General features: G+C 38.3%; 1 protein-coding gene across 16 annotated transcripts in view; it reads left to right on the forward strand.

Moving 5' to 3' along the window:
• ppfibp1b (PPFIA binding protein 1b) overlaps positions 1 to 19,348 on the forward strand; it is a 165,239-nt gene that overhangs the window by 65,045 nt on the left and 80,846 nt on the right. For all 16 annotated transcript variants that reach the window (XM_072551745.1, XM_072551744.1, XM_072551740.1 and 13 more), the window contains 3 exons: positions 9,900 to 9,986; positions 11,359 to 11,472; positions 13,663 to 13,794. In XM_072551745.1, coding sequence (XP_072407846.1) covers positions 9,900 to 9,986; positions 11,359 to 11,472; positions 13,663 to 13,794 — 333 coding nt within the window. The remainder of the gene's footprint in view (positions 1 to 9,899; positions 9,987 to 11,358; positions 11,473 to 13,662; positions 13,795 to 19,348) is intronic.

Raw genomic sequence — 19,348 nt, forward strand, 5'->3', positions numbered from 1 at the left:
AACTCAGAACTTAACTTTTTCCCTACCTGCTTATCCCCTATACACATTCTCAAGGTGAATTTTCTAAAATTACGAATATTTTTATATAATTACACATCCATACATGTTTGAACATTCATATTAACACACTATTCAGATGTAAAAGCTTTAAGTGTATATCGTGATATTATTTATTTTGAGGACTATGGTGGAAAAACTGGTTTCTATAATAAGCTAATTACTGTCCAATTTATTTTAATAGAAATAAACTTAAGTGAATGCTTGCTAGTGTTTTTTGAGCCATTTTCTAAGAGTTGCTGACAAATCCAGCTGTTGTTATCTATTATAAACTTAGCTTAAAGAAGATTAGTTTCCCTTTCGGAAGTGTCCAGACAATAGTTTGAGTGAACTAGAACAGATCCTTGGAGGAAGCAGCAAAGATAATTTCAGAATTTTTTTTGAAGAAAGTCTGGAACAGCTGATGGTTTGCTAGTGTGCCCCCAAACTGATGGGTGGCAGCTGTGCTTAGAATGCATAAGGTAATTGTGTTGGACTGTTAATAAAGTTCATTGACTGATGTCAGTGCTACATTATTCAAGAGTGTTCTCCATTAATAAGTGGTGTAATAGTATAAAGGGGGAAATTGATATCTACGAGCACATCAAATGGCTAAGAAAGCTAAAATTGGCAAGAGTTGTTTTTATAAATTGAATAGAGCAGAGGAAAACAAATGCTATGTAGTTTTTCCACTGCACCAGTTTAAGCTAACTATATCTTGTTCAACTACTCAGCCTCTTGTGTAAATTATTATGATTTGCTTTGGACTCCAGTGATATGGTATCTAACTCTATTCCAGTACTATGTTGCAAATTTGTGAAATTAAAGATGAAGCAACCCTTCCTGTTTCGCATGGGTTTGATTCATCGCTATCGATGCTGATCATTTACTTAATAAGTAATCAATTGCTTTAATTTTCCAATTGAGCAAATATCCATTTATTCTAAACTAAAAGGATTGTTGCTATCTGTGGTTAAAATTGGACCTTGACAATTTTAACTGGTATTTTAAGTGTATAATGGCTTTCCAAATCACTGTATAGTATCATTCAAGAGCAACAAATGTGGAAAAGTATATAGTTGAAAAAGTGAGATGTGTTCCATAAACCATGCACAGTTGCTCAGTGACAAAATTTTCAACTTTTTCCATCCGTAGTACACATTGAGCTATAAAACTCTGTTAAGAATAGGTCTGCGTGTAGCTGTTAGTATTTTCTCTGTCCAGTTTTTGATGCTGTCAATCCATCTAGTCCTTTTCTGAGTTGGCTTTTTGTCCCCTTGATGTTTCACCACTTATTGTTGCCAGTGTCCGACTCGTGTCCTAACTCTTCCAAATGTCATACTTAAATTTCCACTTTGCTTTCCAACTTAAAGCCTGAGAGATGCTGGAACTCTGATTTTCCTTGTATAAATTTATTAATGGTACCTTCTGACCATCTAATTCTAAGGAACCTTCACATTTCAAAGGTTGCAATCCTCTAACCATAAGCCTTACTGAGAGACCAGTTGTCTTATCCAGACAATGCAAAGCTTTTAATAGGGATTTTTGCAAATTGTCTTTGTTTATCCCAACAATTTAATGTAGCCACTTCTTGAAGTCAGATATACAGGATGTAAAAACAGTTGCTTATTGTGATCCCTGTTTCCCCACACAGTTATATTTTTCTAATAAAACTTGCAAAAGTATTCAACTATTAAATACTGATTACTACTTCATAGCAGTTTCATATAGTGCAAACAGCTGCATTAATTACTGCAGCAGTTCAATGTTTGTGAGCGCTGTCTAGTTCAGAATCCTGATTTGACAAACTTGGTTGCAGGTTTGACGAGGGTTCCAACAAGAGGTACATAATATCCTCCTTTCCAGTGCTATGTTGAATGTGTCACTCAGTTGAGCATAAATCATTCTGTCCTGATTCATCTAAGATGATGGATTTTAGTGTGGGATCAGTATAGAACATGGTATTTGTGTATGTTTGAGAGTGATTCAGTTTCATAAAGAAAGTGGTTGCGTTTATGCAGCATTTTTCAGAACCCTCACACACCCCAAATCACTTCATTCGCTAAGTGCAGTCAGTACTTAGAAATGTGACAGCTTATTTGCAGTCAGCATTGAGATAATTGGATTCATATTTTTAGGATGTTGGTTATGGGGTAAACAAATACCAGGATGGACTCCCCTGCTCTATTGAAGTCGTGCAATGGAATCTTTATGCAATCTCAACAAGGAAGGTTCTGTTTATTGTCTTGTTCAAAAGGTGATACCTCTGACCGTGAGCACTACACTGCACTGTTAATCAAGGTGTTATGATGCAGTCTCTGGAGAAGAACTTGAACCAAATTTCCTGAGACAAGTGGGAATATTACCATTTAGCCACACCTGAGGAATTCAGTGGAAGATGAGTTGAGATTAGGATGGAAGGACAATGTTTGAGGTGAATTTAGTTGCTCTTTAGAGCAGTAGGGTAGATGGGATGCAAACAACGTTAGATATTTTAAAAATGGTCGAAGGAGACTCCTATGGATTTTTCTTGTGATTATCCTCTGATCTTTTTCGAGCAGGGAGGGTTTTAATTGAAATTACTTTTGGGAATTCTATACTCCCAAAAAAAGGTTGGGGGGGCTGGGGTTTGGAAATACTTGAGGAAAGAGGGATTGGATTGACTGAAATTTAGTGGAGGCCTGTCCAAGTGTTTGTCAAGGGCTCCGGAGAGATTTGTTTGTTGAGAGTTTGTTAGTTGCAGTTTAAATAATGACTGGGAGTAGGTTCCTGGATCCATTATTCTTCTTAGGCTGAATCTAGGAGTCGGAGGGCTCACCATCTCTTTAGTCAGAGCCAGAGATTTGAGAGACGACTGATAGAGGGTCCAAGGAAGAGGCTGTTTCGGTTGCTGGGAGTTTAAATTCAAGTGTTGGCTTTTAATATTTAATTTTTTTTCATGCTTTAAAATTGAAAAACTATGGGTAAGGGAAGGGTAGATTTGTTTTAAGAAAAGTGGGCAGCACGGTGGGATAGTGGTTAGCACTGCTGCCTCACAGAGCCAGATACCTGGGTTCAGTTCCCGCCTCAGGCAACTGTCGGTGTGGAGTTTGCACATTCTCCCTGTGTCTGCGAGGGTTTTCTCCGGGTGCTCCAGTTTCCTCCCACAGTCCAAAAATGTGCAGTTTAGGTGAGTTGGCCATGCTAAATTGCCCGTAATGTTAGGTCTGGGGAATGTGTCTGAGTGGATTGCTCTTTGGAGGGTCAGTGTGGACTTGTTGGGCCGAAGGGCCTGTTTCCACACTGTAAGTAATCTAAAAAAGTTGTTTCAAGAACTTTTTTCAGGCCTTGTAGAATATAGGCTTCAAGTTCTCCCAACATAATGTCAGCAGCAGTCTATAAACACTGGATTTGAGCGAAGTGTGGGTCTTTTTAGGTAAGTCCACGTTAGCAAATTTTTAAGGGGCAATTGTGGCAGTTGGTGGAATAGTGTGGTCATAATGTCGGATAAGGGAAGAGCTTGACTGTTGCTGGAGATTTGTCTGCAGGACGTGCGTTTGGATCAGTCTCCTATCAGATCATTTGGCTCAGCTGGAGAGACAGTTGGAGTCACTGAGGGGCATACAAGAAGTTCAGAGTATGATTGTTAGATTTAGAGAGATGGTCACAGCACAGGTTCAGTATGACAGATGAATGATTGTCAGGTGGTAGGTAGTGCTGGGGTTTCTTGTGGTTATTCCCCTCAGTTTTATACCATTCTATGTGGGATAGGTCCTCAGAGGAAAGTAGAAGTGACAGCCAGACGTTGGACCCCCAAGAATTAATCTTTTAGTAAGCGGGGTTTGTCAAGGTTCAAACAAATCACTCTTGTAGGGGACTTTCTTGTCAGGGGGACAGACAGGAGATTCTGCAATCGTGAGTAAGAATTCAGGATGGTATGTTGCCTCCCTGATCTCAAAGCAGTTGCAACGTATTGTCAAAGGGTACGGTGAGAAGCCAGAAGTTATTGTACACATTAGTAAAGACAGCATAGTTAGGGATGGGGTTGAGGCTTTGCAGAGTGAATATAGGAACTTAAGTAGGAGGTTAAAGAGCAGATCCTCAAAGGTGGTAATCACGGGATTTCTGCCGGTGCCATGTGCCAGTGACGGTAGGAATAAGAAGATAGGACAGATAAATCAATGTCTGAGAAGGTGATGCAATGGGCAAGGATTCAGATTTTTCAGTCATTGGGATCTCTTCTGGGGCAGAAGAGACCTATTCAAAAGGGACTAATTTTACCTGAATTGGAAGTGGGTGGGGCATGATCTTGGCAAGGAGACTTGCTAGTTCTATTCTTAGCAAGTTTTGAGAAGATTTGTAGCTCAGATTGAGGTTCTGGATGTAGGATTGCTTGCTGAGCTAGAAGGTTCATTTCCAGACGTTTTTTCATCCTACTAGGTAACCTCTTCAGTGGGCCTCTGGGTGAAGGCTTCGCCTGGAGGCCCACTGAGGGTGTTACCTAGTTCAGGTGGCGAAACTTCTGGAAATGAGCCTTCTAGCTCAGCAAGCAATCCTATATCCAGTTCTTTTCTGGACACTTTAAACTAGTCGGGAGGGAGGTGGGGGGATCTTAAGTAATAGTGGAAATAGATGAAGATGGCTCTGAAGTTAGAGAGCAAGTTAATTAAATAAGGCAGGCGAGCAAGTCAGTGAATATGGTAATATAGAATTAAACTGCACTTAGTTCAGTGCAAGGGGCCTTACGGGTAAGGCAGAGGAACTTTGCATGTATGGAACATGGGACTGGGACCTCAAAGCTATTACAGAAACATGGCTGAGGGAGGGACAGACTGGCAGCTCAATGTTCCAGGGTTTAGATGCTAATGGAAGGATAGAAAGGCAGTCAAGAGAGGAGGGGGTGTGACATTTTTGAGGAGGGAAAACATTACTGCTTGCTTAAGATATTTCTGGATTGTCCAGTGAATCTATATGGGTGGAACTCAGGAATAAGAAGGGGCTGATCACCTTGATGATTTTGTACAATAGGCTCCCTCTAGTCAGCGCGAAACTGAGGAGCAAATATGTAGAGAAAAATATGCAAATATGTAAAAATAATCTGATTGTAATGGGGGACTTTAACTTTCTAAACACAGATTGGGACTGCCATAGTGTTAAGGGCTTAGTTGGTGAGGAATTTGCTAAATGTGTTCAAAAAACATTTTTGATCTATGTCAATGTACCTAGTAGAGATAGAGCAAAACTTTACCCCTCTGCCTCAGCAAGAGGTGATAAAGGCAGGGCGAATGACTGAAGAGTTAGTGTGGAACAGTTTAAGACCAGAGGTCATAATCCTATTAGTTTTAAACAGCTATGGAAATAGATAGACGTTGTATAAAAATGTAAAGGTCTTAATTGGAGGAGGCAAATTTTGACAGTATGAGACAGACATTTTCAAAAGTTGATTGGAATAGACTGTTTGCAGGTAAAGAGATGTCTGGTCAGTGCGAAGCTTTCAAAAGATAACAAGTTCAGAGACCATTATGTTTCTGGTAGTGAAAGGTAAGGCCGGTAAGAGTAGGGAACAATGGATCAATAAAGCTATTGAAGTTCTGGTCAAGAATAAGTAAGAGGCATTTGTTAAGTATGGACAACTGGAATCAAGTGAATCTCTTGGAGTATAAGGGAATAGGGGTATTCTTAAGTGGGAAATCAGGGGGACAAAAAGGGAATGAGATGGCCTTGGCAGGTAAGTTTAAGGATAATCTGAAGAGATATTACCTTGACATTAAGAGCAAAGAGAGCAACTTAGGAGAGAATAGGGCCTTTAAAAATCAACGAGGTTGTCTGTGTGGAACCACAGGAGATGGAAGAGATACAAAATGAATATTTGGCATCACTTTTTGCTGTGGAGAAAGACATGGAGGGTAGGGAACACAAGATAAATATTGATATCTTGGAAAAGGACGTGCTGGAGGCCTTAAAAAAGAAACGGTGGATAAATCTCTGGGAGCTGATTAAATGTATCCCAGGACATTGTGGGAGATTAGGGAAGAAATTGTGCCTCTAACAGATGTTTGTATCATCTACAGCCACGGGTGAGGTGTCTGAGGGTGGCTAATTGAGTTTTAAAGCATGGAAACAGAACCTTCGGTCCAACTCGTCCATGCTGACCAGATATTCTAAATAAATCTAAGCCCATTGGCCCATATCCTCTAAATGCTTCCTATTAATGTACCATCCAGATTCCTTTTAAATGTTGTAATATTACCAGCCTCCATCACTTTCTCTAGCAGCTCATTCCAAACACACACCACCCTCTACGTGAAAAAGCTGCCCCTTAGGTCCCTTTTAAATCTTAGTCCTTTCACCTTAAACCTATGCCCTCTAGTTTTGGACTCCCCTACCTTGGGAAAGATATGTTGTCTATTCACCCTATCCATGCCCCTCATGATTTATAAGGTCACTCCTCAGTCGCCGAAGCTTCGGGGAAAATAGCCCCAGCCTATTTTGCTTCTCCCTATGGCTCAAACCCTCCAAACCTGGCAACGTCATTATAAATCTTTTCTGAACCCTTTCAAATTTCACAACATCCTTTCTATAGGAGGGAGACCAGAATTGCATGTAGTATTCCAAAAGTGGCCTAACCAATGTCCTGTACAGCCACAATATGACCTTCCAACTCAGAAATTCTATGCACTGACCAATAAGGGCGAGCATACCAAATGCCTCCTTCACTATCCTGTGTACCGGGACTTCACTTTCAAGGAACTGTGAATGTGTACTCAAAGGTCTCTTTGTTCACCAACACTCCCTAAAACCTTCCTGTTAAGTGTACAAGTCCTGCTCTGTTTACTTTTCCAAAATGTAGCACCTCACTTTAATTAATCTAGATTAGACTCCATCTGATTAAGGTCCCGTTGTACTGAGGTAACCTTTGCTGTCCACAATATCTCTCGTCTTGGTGTCAGCTGCAAATTTACTAATCATACCTCCTATGTTTACGTCCAAATCATTTATATAAATGAGAAGATTAAGAAGGAATCTGCAAAAAATTTGTCAGTGTATTGTAGTGATGGTTGACCCATGTCTTCAGGCAAAATCACCATTGGGAAGATATAGATGATGAACAGAAGTGGACTTGCGAAAGGTTTGGGTGGGTAACTGCAGGGGAGGGAAGCCATTGCTGGAGGTTCACCTCTTACAATTGGATACCCAAGGGGAGCTGTTATGACACTGGGTGAGCCCTTCTGCTAATTTTAAACGAGATACACACAAGCTCACATCGCCTCCTAAACTGTGAAGCTGTGAGTGTCAAAGAACTACCAAATCCCACTGTTTGAAAAAAATTAACAATTTCTCCTTTAACTCCAAGAAAAAGAAATTAAACAACTATCTACACTGTAAGCCTCCTCTGTCCGATTGAGTTATCCACCTCCCACTTTACAACAATATATTGATCTGATAAAACCCCCAATTAAGTTTTAGAAAAAAAATCAGATTTCAAAACTAGCCAGCTGTCGCTTTTCCCTTGATATGATTAGATTAGATTCCCTACAGTGTGGAAACAGGCCCTTCAGCCCAACAAGTCCACACCGACCCTCCGAAGAGTAATCCACCCCCCTCTGACTAATGCACCTAACAATGGACGATTTAGCATGACCAATTCACCTGACCTGCACAACTTTGGATTGTGGGAGGAAACCGGAGCACCCTGAGGAAACCCACGCAGTCACAGGGAGAATGTGCAAACTCCACACAGACAGTTGTCCAAGGCTGGAATCAAACCTGGGACCCTGGTGCTGTGAGGCAGCAGTGCTAACCACTGAGCCACTAGTATGTTCCTGTTTTTTTTTTCTTCGGTCTTCTGACAGATTTCATGTGAAAAGATACCTTTCAGAGCATCTCTATGGGCAATTTAACTTTGAAAGAGTGGGTCTGCAGATAGTATGGTGCTTTTTGCTGCTCTAGTTAACTGTTCAAATTGCCCCCCTTTTTTTAAAATACCAGAAAACATCGGATTGTCTCATTGGTTTGATGTCATCCAAAGCAGTAAAATTCAAATTCGATTGAATTTTGGTATCTTGGGGCATAATTTAAACTGGCCAAATTTGAATATGTTGTGTAACGTAGCAACTCAGCTCCAGCCATTTGTTTCACAGCCAAATGTTACATTTTAAAATTTTTCAGCACAGTCTCTGCTTGTTAAGTCCTTGCCAGCTTTCATGCTGTTTTAAAGGTACAATATGCATCTATAACTTTATAACACTGTCAAAGGAAGGTAGTGCTGCCAAGGTGAGCAAAAGTAGATGTCAGCAAATAGGTGCTTGTGGGGCAATGTGCTCCAAGAGACCTTTTGCTCCTTTGTACCATAATTCCAAGTCCTGCTGCCGCAAAAAGGATTTCAGAAATGTTCTAGGCAAGAAAAACTTCCCTGCTAAATGTAGTGTAAGGCCTTTTGTGGTAGACACTTGTACAGAGTTTCACAGAATAGGAAAATGGTTAATATAAATATGTACTTGTAAACACTCAATTTGTTTAGTTATGCACAATAAGAGCTTAAGACAAATTACAAATAGTAAATTGTATGCATTGTTTTAAATCTGATTGGAATCTATACCCATTTAATCTAGCCCAATCTTGTGTCTGTAAAACTTCAAACCAGAGTACTTTCTTTCTTCTGGTATTTTAATGTTTATCCATGCCATTTTGGTGATTTGTTCAAATTGCTGTTTGTTTTTAAATTTCTTCCACTATTGTGTTTGACTTGTGGTATTTATATTATAGTGAATTTTATAGGGTTTTGCACACAAATGTAATTAGATAGCAATTAAAATTATCAATTTTACCTAATCTCAGATTAAAATATAGTACATCATAATTGTAAATTTTTGTTCCATAATGATTAAAGAAAAGTCACAGCTGTAAGTATGGCAGCATTCATTTGTTGAGGATGTGAACAAGATTATGTACACGTATTAGCAAAAGGTATACTTTTTCAAAATTTGGTTTATTAACTTGATGTCTATGTATTAGCCATACTCTCCTAAGAAAAGCTACATAACAGATGGCTGTCTCTTTTGAATTATGTGCTTTAAACAAAGCTTCACTTTTTCAGGAAATTGAACAAAATAAATATATATTTGTCTTTAAATGTTTTCTCCTAAGCATCATCATATCAGTTATCGACGATACTTTTCTCATTCTCTTGGTGCAGTTATATAATCCTGCTTGGCAATCCAGATATCTTTACTTTAGTAGTTGTATTCCTAATTGTTCTCTTGTATTTGCATACAAACAGAAACCTATCTGTCTCCCTATTGATGCAATAATTGGCAAATGATCGTCAGCTGCTTCAATTTTCTGAATATAAATGATGTTATGCATTTGTAGCACAGAGGCAATTAGTATCAGCAAAAACCTGAGGTCTGGCATGTAGCAAATATCAGATTTGTAGTATATGGGAAACTCCCATATAGCCTCTTCCATAGAAAAGGAATTGACTGTGGTATAGCTGTGCCGAGTACTTGAAGGGTAGATACAATGATGTCAGTTACATCCTGATACCTGACATGCTTCTGGTGTGAGCCTACTGGAAATAAAAGCAAATACACACTGCTAGGTATGCTACTGTGAGTTTTACTTCATTTGGCATAGGGTGGTATTGAATCCCATTTGATTTCTGTGCATCTAAATGCTCTCCTTCCTCAAAAAGCTTACAGCAACAATTTGCTCCAACTACTTAGTGATTTCTTGTCCTTAAGACACACATCGCTGTCATTTTATGATCTGCAGATATTAGTGTCCTTTCCCTCAGAAAAATAATTGTAACAGATGACATTTTTCTGGTGTTATAGCATACAACTGTGAAAGCTAGCTTATTTTGTAAACTTGCCCCTCCACAGACAAATGGCCATATCTCTGTAACCGGTGATGCATACCAGGATAGACTGGCACGATTAGAAGGCGATAAAGAATCCTTGGTTTTGCAAGTAAGTAAAGCTGACACTTTTTAAAGTTTTTGTTTAAAGGTTATGATTTCTACAGTATTAGAAATGTGTATGTGTGAATTTATAAATGGGTAATAGGCACAGTTTAATATGGTACAGTGCAGCTCAATGCAACTATTCTGTAATTGGCAATATAAGCAGTATTTGCTAGGTTTTATAATACAATATACTTCACCTTCAATTGAAAATCAACATTAATGTGTGAAAGCTTAATGTAGCCTTGTGTGTATACACGACTACAGCAGTTTGTGACTGGCTGTTACTTTCTTGAGGGCAATTAGGGCTGGGAAATGTTGTCTTTGCCAACAGCACTGCTTCCCAAGAATGAATATTTTGAAAGTAATTGCGCAGCTTTAGAATTTTCATTCACTTCAGTTTGTTCTAGCTTTTTCCTTTCCTGAATTAGTATACACATCTATGCTGTTTTCAGTCCCTTCATAAACATTTTTTTTGTTTACTCATTTTTGCAATGTGGAGAAATAGTAGTGAAGAAATTGCTTCTAAGCCAACCAATTGTGATTTGTCACTCCAGAAAGTTAGCTGTTTTCTGTAATCTCTCTCCCTCCCCTCCTCCCAAACAAATTCAAAGTCATTCTCTGTGGAAACCTGCATGCTGATTTCAGTTGAACCTTTTAAAGCATTGACCATTATTCTGTATTTCTATTATGAGGCAGGCACCTATTGAAATTTATTTTATTGAAATTTAAATTCATGGCAGGTACTACGATTGAGCAAAGCCAAATATTTAAAAGTTTTTAAAAATCTTTGAATGAGAACTGTTCACAAAAATGTGGTTAGCATGATTAGTTTTAACTATCTCAGATCCTCTTAATACTCAACAGCTAAACTTGGCTTGCAAAGACACGTTGACTAAAATGTACAATTAAAATACTTAAGGTGTATTTATTGTAATATATCTGTATACTATAAATTTCAGACATGTTATACACCTTGCATTTATACCTGTTGAGGCATTACAAATAGATAAATCAGTTACAACATGTGGCAGTCACACAAGGTTCAACTGTCACTTTAATATTCAGAATTCTCATGGATTCTGTGCACAACATATTGCACCGTTGTTAAATGCAATTGAATTTGAAACCAGCACTTTAGTCGAACTAATGCAGAAATATTTCATTCCCGAGCTTGTTAGGCATGATGCAACATGCTTTGATCAGATTACCAGAATAAACGTGAAATTGTTTAATCAACGAGCAAGCTAGGATTTGGTATTCTAAGTATGTGTAAAGTTTATTGCTATAATAATGAGCGACTCGCAACTTACAGCACTTTATAAAGGTGGAGATCTCCCTAAATGTTTCTGTACCAGAAGTTATACTTTGTTTCACAGGTGAGTGTTCTAACAGACCAGGTGGAAGCCCAAGGAGAGAAGATTCGAGACCTAGAGAGTTGTCTGGATGAACACCGAGAGAAGTTAAATGGCACAGAAGAGATGTTACAGCAGGTAGGCTTGGAATTGTTGGGAGCAAGAGATTTTCTGAGTTGTAAAGTTCAGTGGGCATTGAGATTTGGAACCTTTTAAATGAAGGAACATTTAAGAGTTAAAGAAGGACTTGTGTAGAGAAGTTGCCAAAACAAAGTTGCAAATGGTCATTCTTGATTTTATTACTGCAGTATCTTGTATTGTATTCTGATGAAAATGCTTAGTAATGTAGTTGAGAGGTTATGGTATCTTCAGTGAGAACAGGGTGGTCATTGTTAGCTTAAATAACTCTTTCTTTGACTGCAATTTAGACAATTCACAAAGCAGACTTTTAACATTCCAGTATCTATTATCACAGGTTAATACAATCAGAGTTTGTGGCTGAAAGAAGGCCCCTATGAAGTTCCAGTGCAGGATGTAGAATGGAATACCTGCCTTTGGATCTGCAATGTTAATTTTATCACCCTGTTAATTGTTTGAAAGTGTTGTTCCTTTATTGTCGCTGGGTCAAAATCCTGGAACTCATGTCCTAATAGCACTGTTAGTATACATACACTTCAAGGATAGCAGCAGTTTAAGATGACAACTCAACACTACCTTCTCCAGTTAGAGATGGGCAATAAATATTAGCATCATTGGCTGGGCTAATCACCTGAATGAGTAAAACAAAATATTAGGCTGTCAGCTGTCTAAATTTGAAGGTGTGCTTGGAGAATTCCATCGTACCAAATGGCAAGGCTGTTTGCTTTTTTTTACTATATGTGGGCATAATAAATATTTCAAGGAAAGTTGTAGGACATTTTTAGTAACTGCAGGCTGGTTAGTTTAACATCACTGATGTTTAGGTTTTAAAACTCTAGTGATTGTAACAAGGACTAGATAGATCTCATTGACTAAGGGTTAACCTGGGCCAAACAGGAGCGCTAGCTGACCAACATAACCAGGAACTTCAGAGTCATCTCATTCTATGGACTGGCTCTGAGCTGGCTGGCCAGAACCCATGTACTATGCACATGTAAATAAAGGGTGACTGGGTGACAGGATACCAGTCTACGTGCTGTTATTTCAAAAACCAATTGGAGAATATCACCATGTGTTTAAGGTTTGAGTTGATTAATGATAGCCAGCACAGATTTATAAAAGACAGATTGTGTTTGACTGATGACTAATTTTTAAAATATAATAATAGGGAAAGTTGATTAAACATTTGCAATGAATATTGTCTGTATGGATTTTAAGAACGCATTTAACATTGCAAATATAAGGTTGATTTTTTAAAAAATTGATACTTGAAACATGTTTCTCAACTGCATTCTCCTGCCTTTTCACCATAACCTTTGCTCCCCTTACTAACCTAGAATCTCTGTCATAAGTACATTCTATTGTTCAAGGAATCAGAGTTCAGCTACAAAATTAAATTGGAGGGACTGAAATTGTTCTCTTTGGAGCAAAGGAGGTTGAGTGAGGCTTGTTTAAGTTTAAGCAAAGAAATGTTGCGATTAGTTGATGGTACAAGGACTATGAAACATATATTTAAGGTTTTGGACAGGAGAATGAGTTTTTTTAAAAACTGACTGATAATGACCTGGAACTCACTGCCTACAAAGGTCATGGAAGCACAGGAGATTTCAATGGGATATTATATATGTAGCTGATCGAAATGAGGATATAACAGGGGAATGGGACCTAACTAAGTTGCTATACAGAGAGCCACCATGAGCTCAATCGGCTGGATAGTCACTTCTGTGCAATGATTTGTGAATTACCTGATAATTTGAAGTAATTTTTTTAAAAATGCATCCTATGCTCTCTTAGTGTCTGATTCAAACACCCTAAAAGGTTCAAAGGGCTATACAATTTAATAAGTAGCAACTGATTGTGCTGGCTAAGTTCTGAAGCCATCAAGAATGAGAGTGCTGAACCAAAGCATCCTGGTTTAATAATTATACCTATATAAATGAATCACTACTCTGAATTTTCTCCCCTCCAGCTTCTCTGATTTCATAATGTCGTGAACGCTGTTTGACAGCTACTCATCAGAATGTGCTGGTGAAGAAGGCATTCGACTTTGAAAATAGATTTGTCTCTCAGTTGCCATATCATCTTTGTACAGAAATACTGCAGATACTGAACTGCAAGCCAGCTTCTTTTCTGTATAGTAATTGTGATATTTTATGCAAGCAGTGTACACAGTCACTCTTCTTGTTTTAGGAGCTCTTGAGCAGGACATCATTGGAGACTCAGAAATTGGATCTAATGGCTGAGGTGTCAAATCTGAAGATAAAGCTGAGTGCATTGGAAAAGGATAGGTTGGAATATGAAGAAAGGTATAAAGATACTGAGGTGAGACGAATAATAATTTCTACCATTTTAATGCTGTAGAATATATCTTTACTTGACTTTCTCAAGTAAATTTACCATTGAATTAAAAGGTTTCTTCCACCTTTAGTAATTTGGGCTGCATAAGTATTTGCCTGTCCATTTTTTGTTTTTTCAGTTTCCCTTCTAAATCTCTTCTAAGCCCTACTACTTACTTCCACTAATCTTTATTTGAAATTTGGTTAGCTTAATTTATTAGACTGCTGGTTTCCAATGCAGAGTTATGCCAACAGCATGAGTTCAATTTCCACATCAGCTGAGGTTACCATGAAGGACTCTCCTTCTCAACCTTTCTCCTTGCCTGAGGTGTGACAACCATCAGATTAAATCAGCACCCGTTGTCTCTCTGTAATGGCACAGTGACTGGTGACTTTTCTTTTTACTTTCACGAATGTTCTGTTATGCTTGCCTTTACTCTATTATATAGCCATTCTAAATGTTTTTAAATAATTATTTTAACACAGAATGTCATAAGCAAAAGATATAGTGGGGCATGGCAGTTGAGCCCTACTTCAGGAAAGAACAGAAGGCAGCTAGGATTCCCATGTCAGATAGCTAGCTGTGCAGCTGCTGTTTTTGGATATCACATGAGGACATGATTGGGCTTGACTGTAAAGCGCCATTGGATTCAAAAACAAGTACTATACCAGTTTACAGAGAGTTCTTCTGATTCTGAACTTGAGTTTGTAATGTTCAAACTGCTCCGTTCAATTCCTGCACTTACATGTTTTTAAAACTGCATGAATGAATGAGTAAAAAGATTAAAATGTAAACTGTCAATTCTGTACTACTGTCTATTGATTTCCACAGCAGAATGCAGCCTTCAGCAAATTTTAATCTGACTTGGTTTTGGCTGTGGACAAGTCCTTGATTGGTCACCTTGTTATTGCCCATCACACAATACAATTAACAATAAATGTCACATTAGTTTTTATGCCAAAGGACTTTTAGTTTCCAAAGCTACAGCATATTTAGTGAAGTTAGTGGCAATGTTGGTCTTGTTGCAAACTTTACAGTTAAAGTATTTTTGTTTTCAGCTATTCTATCCATGATGTCTTTGATTCACTGCTTGTTCTAGTCGCCTTTTTTTCCTGTTCTCTTATTTCATTTACCTTGTATTCTGCAGTCATTGTTTAACCTAATAACAGAGCTGAGACAGCAGATGGAGAAAGTGGAAGTGGAGCTAGCATTATTCCAGGAAAAGAGGTCATGGTTTGGTGATCAAGAGGTGACTACATGACAGGATGCTTAATAGCATTAGCATCTTGGCCAATGTGTTACAGTGCATGTTTCAACTTGATTGCTGCGGGAAGGGACTTAAGAAAGAGGGGAAATTAAAGTTACAGTAGAATATCTTCAGTCCATCTATTGCTGCATTCTTCACGCAGTATTGCTAAATTAAGTACACTATTAACCACCAGTATTTGACAAGCTTGTTGAAGAACATATAATTAAAACAAAAATCATTCTTGCCTACCAAACTCTTCTTATTCATGTGCCATATAATTCGCTGCAACATGAATCTAACCCATCTTTTTAATCCCATGAGGGAGGGTCTGTAAAAATTCTCTCTCAATCCTCAACTGCAAGCTGTCCTCCACCCTGCCACATGGAATGAAGCTGAAATAAGTAAATTATGCATTCCACATTTAACAATGACAGAGCATTGTGCTAGTCTCAGGAGCTTGGCACACAGAGCAGTAATATGAATTGCAGGGGCCCACCCACAAACTTAAGTGAAACTTTGAAATAGCTGAAGAAGAACCTATGTAATTAGATTTGTTTGCAAACATACTGTCAAATACATATGACAGTGAATATGTGAAAAAGTATTTTTCAATTTGTTCATACCTTACAATAGCCTGACTTTGTACAGTAAAAGGTGCTGAAAACATTAGGAGGATGTGAAGACTGCAAATGCTGGAGAAGTCAGTTGAAAAGGGTAGCACTGGAAAAGCACAGCAGGTCAGGCAGCATCCAAGGAGCAGGAAAGTCCATGTTTCAGGCGTAAGCCCTTCATCAGCAAACATTAGCTCTAGGACAGCTCAGTTATCTCTTTCTGCTCTACATTTTGTCTTTGCATGAACCTACTGTGTCACCAGTGCAATAAAATAGTTTTCCATGTTTTTATGTTCCATGTAAATCTTGGAGCATTTTCATAGTCTTTGTGTCTTCAGCCAGGGAAACAAGTGGATAGGCAGATGGTCATTCATTGAAGTCATTAGTGTGACAATCTGTCTTTTCTTCTATTGATGCATTTCATTCACATTCTTGATCCACACCTCATGCTGAACATCATCCTAGCAATTTTGTTATACTCATAGTACATGGCAGTGCCTTGATATTTACAATACACTGTGGCTTCTTGGTGTTTTTCACAAGAAGTGGCAGCTTTTTGGCAGCATCCATTTTGGTGCAAACTATAACAGTGATGCGTTCTTTCCTTCACTTTTGATCACATTACATCTCCAAATATTAAATTGTGATCTTGTAAAAGACTGTATAACAGACCAGGTTCATCCACAGTAAAAATACCTTTTGGTGTGTATTCATTTGGGATCTGGCCGAATGTGGTAATAGCTAATCCTTGCCCGTGATTTCATACTCTCGGTGTGGAGTTGCGTCGCTATCAGTTGATGCAGTCAAGCATGCACAAGTTTGGCTAATTCAGATTTCATTCTGTAAAACTTCTGTTTATTGTGGACATCCTTCTATACAATTTCCAGTTTCTCCAGGTGCAATGGCTGACTGTTTGCAGCTCGAGTTTGTGGTATTCAAACTTGACTCATCATTTCACTGTAATTTGCTGTGGTGTCTCTTTGATTATTCTTAAACCTCAACCCTGTTCTTCAAGAGTTATCTGACCGTTTTTTCCTTTTAACACTGTTAATCAGCAAATATTTTCTTTATTTCAGTCAATTCTTTTTCTTATTCAAGAAAAGATAAATATGTTGATTTTGTACTGATGTCGATAGTCCAGATTAAATCTGTTTGTAATTAATAATTTTATTCAGGTATTGCTTCTCATGTTCTCAGTATAAAACCTTTGAGTCTTCTCCTTCTCCCTACTTGCTCCTGCTTTTTAAATAAAAATCAATTATATTTCCGAACTCCTACAACTTCTTTTCCTAAAACAAATACCCAAAATCTCAAAATGCCTCCTTGAGGCGTCATGAAGTGCTATTCACTTGTATTCTAATGCATGTTTAGGCTTGTTCTAAATTTTTGTTAGTGCTTGAGTGCAACGCTTTAGCTCGGAATTGAATTGTACGTAATGTTTCTCTGAAAATTTAACATTCAGTGTGACAATTTCCTGTTGGATGGTTGAAGAAGCAAGCAAAACTTATATGTTTAAAACAAAGACATAATTAGTTTCTTTCATTGCACACGAGTCATAGAAGTTCTACATCACAGGAAAATGCCTTTTGGCCTGTCAAGTCTGCTAGTCAAAACAAGCGCCTAATTATGGTAATCCCATTTTCCAACACTTGACTCGTATAGCTTTGTACGCCTTGGCATTGCAAGTACACCTCTAAATGTTACTTAAGTATTGTGAGGCTTTCTTCCTCTATTGCCCTTGCAGGCAGAGAGTTCCAGATTTCCACCAATACCTCAGTGGAAAAAAAATATACATCTCATCCCTTCCAAATCCCCTGCCCCTTGGCCTAATTCCCAATCCCCCACCCCCACCAAAATCAGTGCATCTAACCAGTCCATCAATATCCTTATGTAATCTAAGGCTATTCTCCTTACTATTTACCATCCCAACAATTTTTGTAACTTGCTGATCACTTATTCTACATTCAAGTCTAAATCATTATATATGCCGCAATCATAAAAGTCCCTAACAGTGATACCTGAGGATTCCACTGGATTTGGACGTCCTGTCATAAAAACAGCCCTCTGTTTCCTGGCACTCAACCAATTCTGGATCCAATTTGCCAACTTTCATGATTCTCTGAGCTCTTAACTTTGCTATCAGTCACCCATGTGGGACCTTATCAAAAGTATTAGAGGTCATATCAAGAGTTTTGGAAGAAATAAACCATGGTGGATTATAATCAGGATGCTCATTCTGGAAAATTAAAATATCAGCTTCCAGCTGTGTTGAGATTGAAGATTAAGCAGTACCGTCCCTTCACTACCTCATTTCTGTTTTCTCTCACTCCCTCACCTACCCCACTGAGCTACTTTAGCTCTTTATCTTTGCCTAATTTCTTTTTCTGTAAATATTGAAAAAACATTTGAGTTTTTGTTACAAAATTAATACAAAATAGTGTATCCACTTTACAATACAATAACAGCACCAATATAAAATTTAAAAAACAGCCTACTAATCCACTCTACAAGCCACCAAAACACAATAAAATATAGGAAAGAAGGCTCTAGATACTTAAAAAAAAAACACAGTATCGTGCTTTACTAACAATAACCAAGAAAAAAAAAGTAAATAGATCGTTAAATAAATTTGCATTCAAAATAAAGTTATATCAAGTCATAACAAAAACCGTATTTATACGGGATTCTTCCTCCCGGGAGCCCCCGAACCAACCATCACCGTCCTCACGGCTAAACAAAAGCCCTAAACAGTATGGCCAATATATCTGCGTTGTTGTAGTTCAAAAGGGCTGCCATGTTCTATAAAATAATTCAGTTTTTTGGTGCACCATATTCGTGAAGAATTCCAGTGGGATATATTTCATAATTATTCTATGCCAATTCAAAAGTCATGGGGGACTTCTAGATACCCAACTTACTAAAATGTTTTTCCTCGCACAAAAGGAAAGGATAGTGAATAATTTCTTCCCGTATGCATTTAGAGAGCGGAAATTTGGAAAGTGCAAAAGAAGAGACACTGAGTCCAACTCAATCTCCATTCCCAAAATCTTTGCCAAGGAATTCACTACGCTGTCCCAATATCTATGGATCTTATGGCATGTCGACAAACAATGAGTGAGAGTACCAACTTCTATTTTACATTTAGGTCACATTGGGGATGCTCCTGCTTTGAACTTTGCAAGTCGCTCTGGTGCCACATGAACCCTATGAAGTATCTTCAATTGAATCGCCTGAGTTCTATTACAGATAGAGATCTTCCTGGCATTTTCCCAGATCTCTTCCCACATCTCTAAGGAGATTTCCATCCCTAATTCTTGACTTCAAGTTTTAAAAAATTGTTCCATGTCTTTCGATACCTTATTACCGAGCAAGTGGTAGTGAGTACTGACTGAGGATGCACCCATTGGCCGAAGCACACACCTTTCCATATCTGATTTGTATAGATTAGTCATTAATGTGGTCTTTTTTGTATGAAATCTCGTACTTGAGAATATCGAGAAAGGTCCTCGTTGGGCAACCCGAACTTCTGACACAACTTTTCAAAGGACATAATGACCTCCCCATTGAACAGACGTCCCAAACAGAAGATATCTCTGGACTCTTAGATTTTAAATCCAGCATCAGTCAGGCCCGGCTGAATTCCCAACGTTCCCACTATAGGGGGGTAAAAGGGAAGATT

This window comes from Chiloscyllium punctatum, chromosome 32, assembly GCF_047496795.1.
Source record: "Chiloscyllium punctatum isolate Juve2018m chromosome 32, sChiPun1.3, whole genome shotgun sequence".
NCBI classification, from domain to species: Eukaryota; Metazoa; Chordata; class Chondrichthyes; order Orectolobiformes; family Hemiscylliidae; genus Chiloscyllium; species Chiloscyllium punctatum.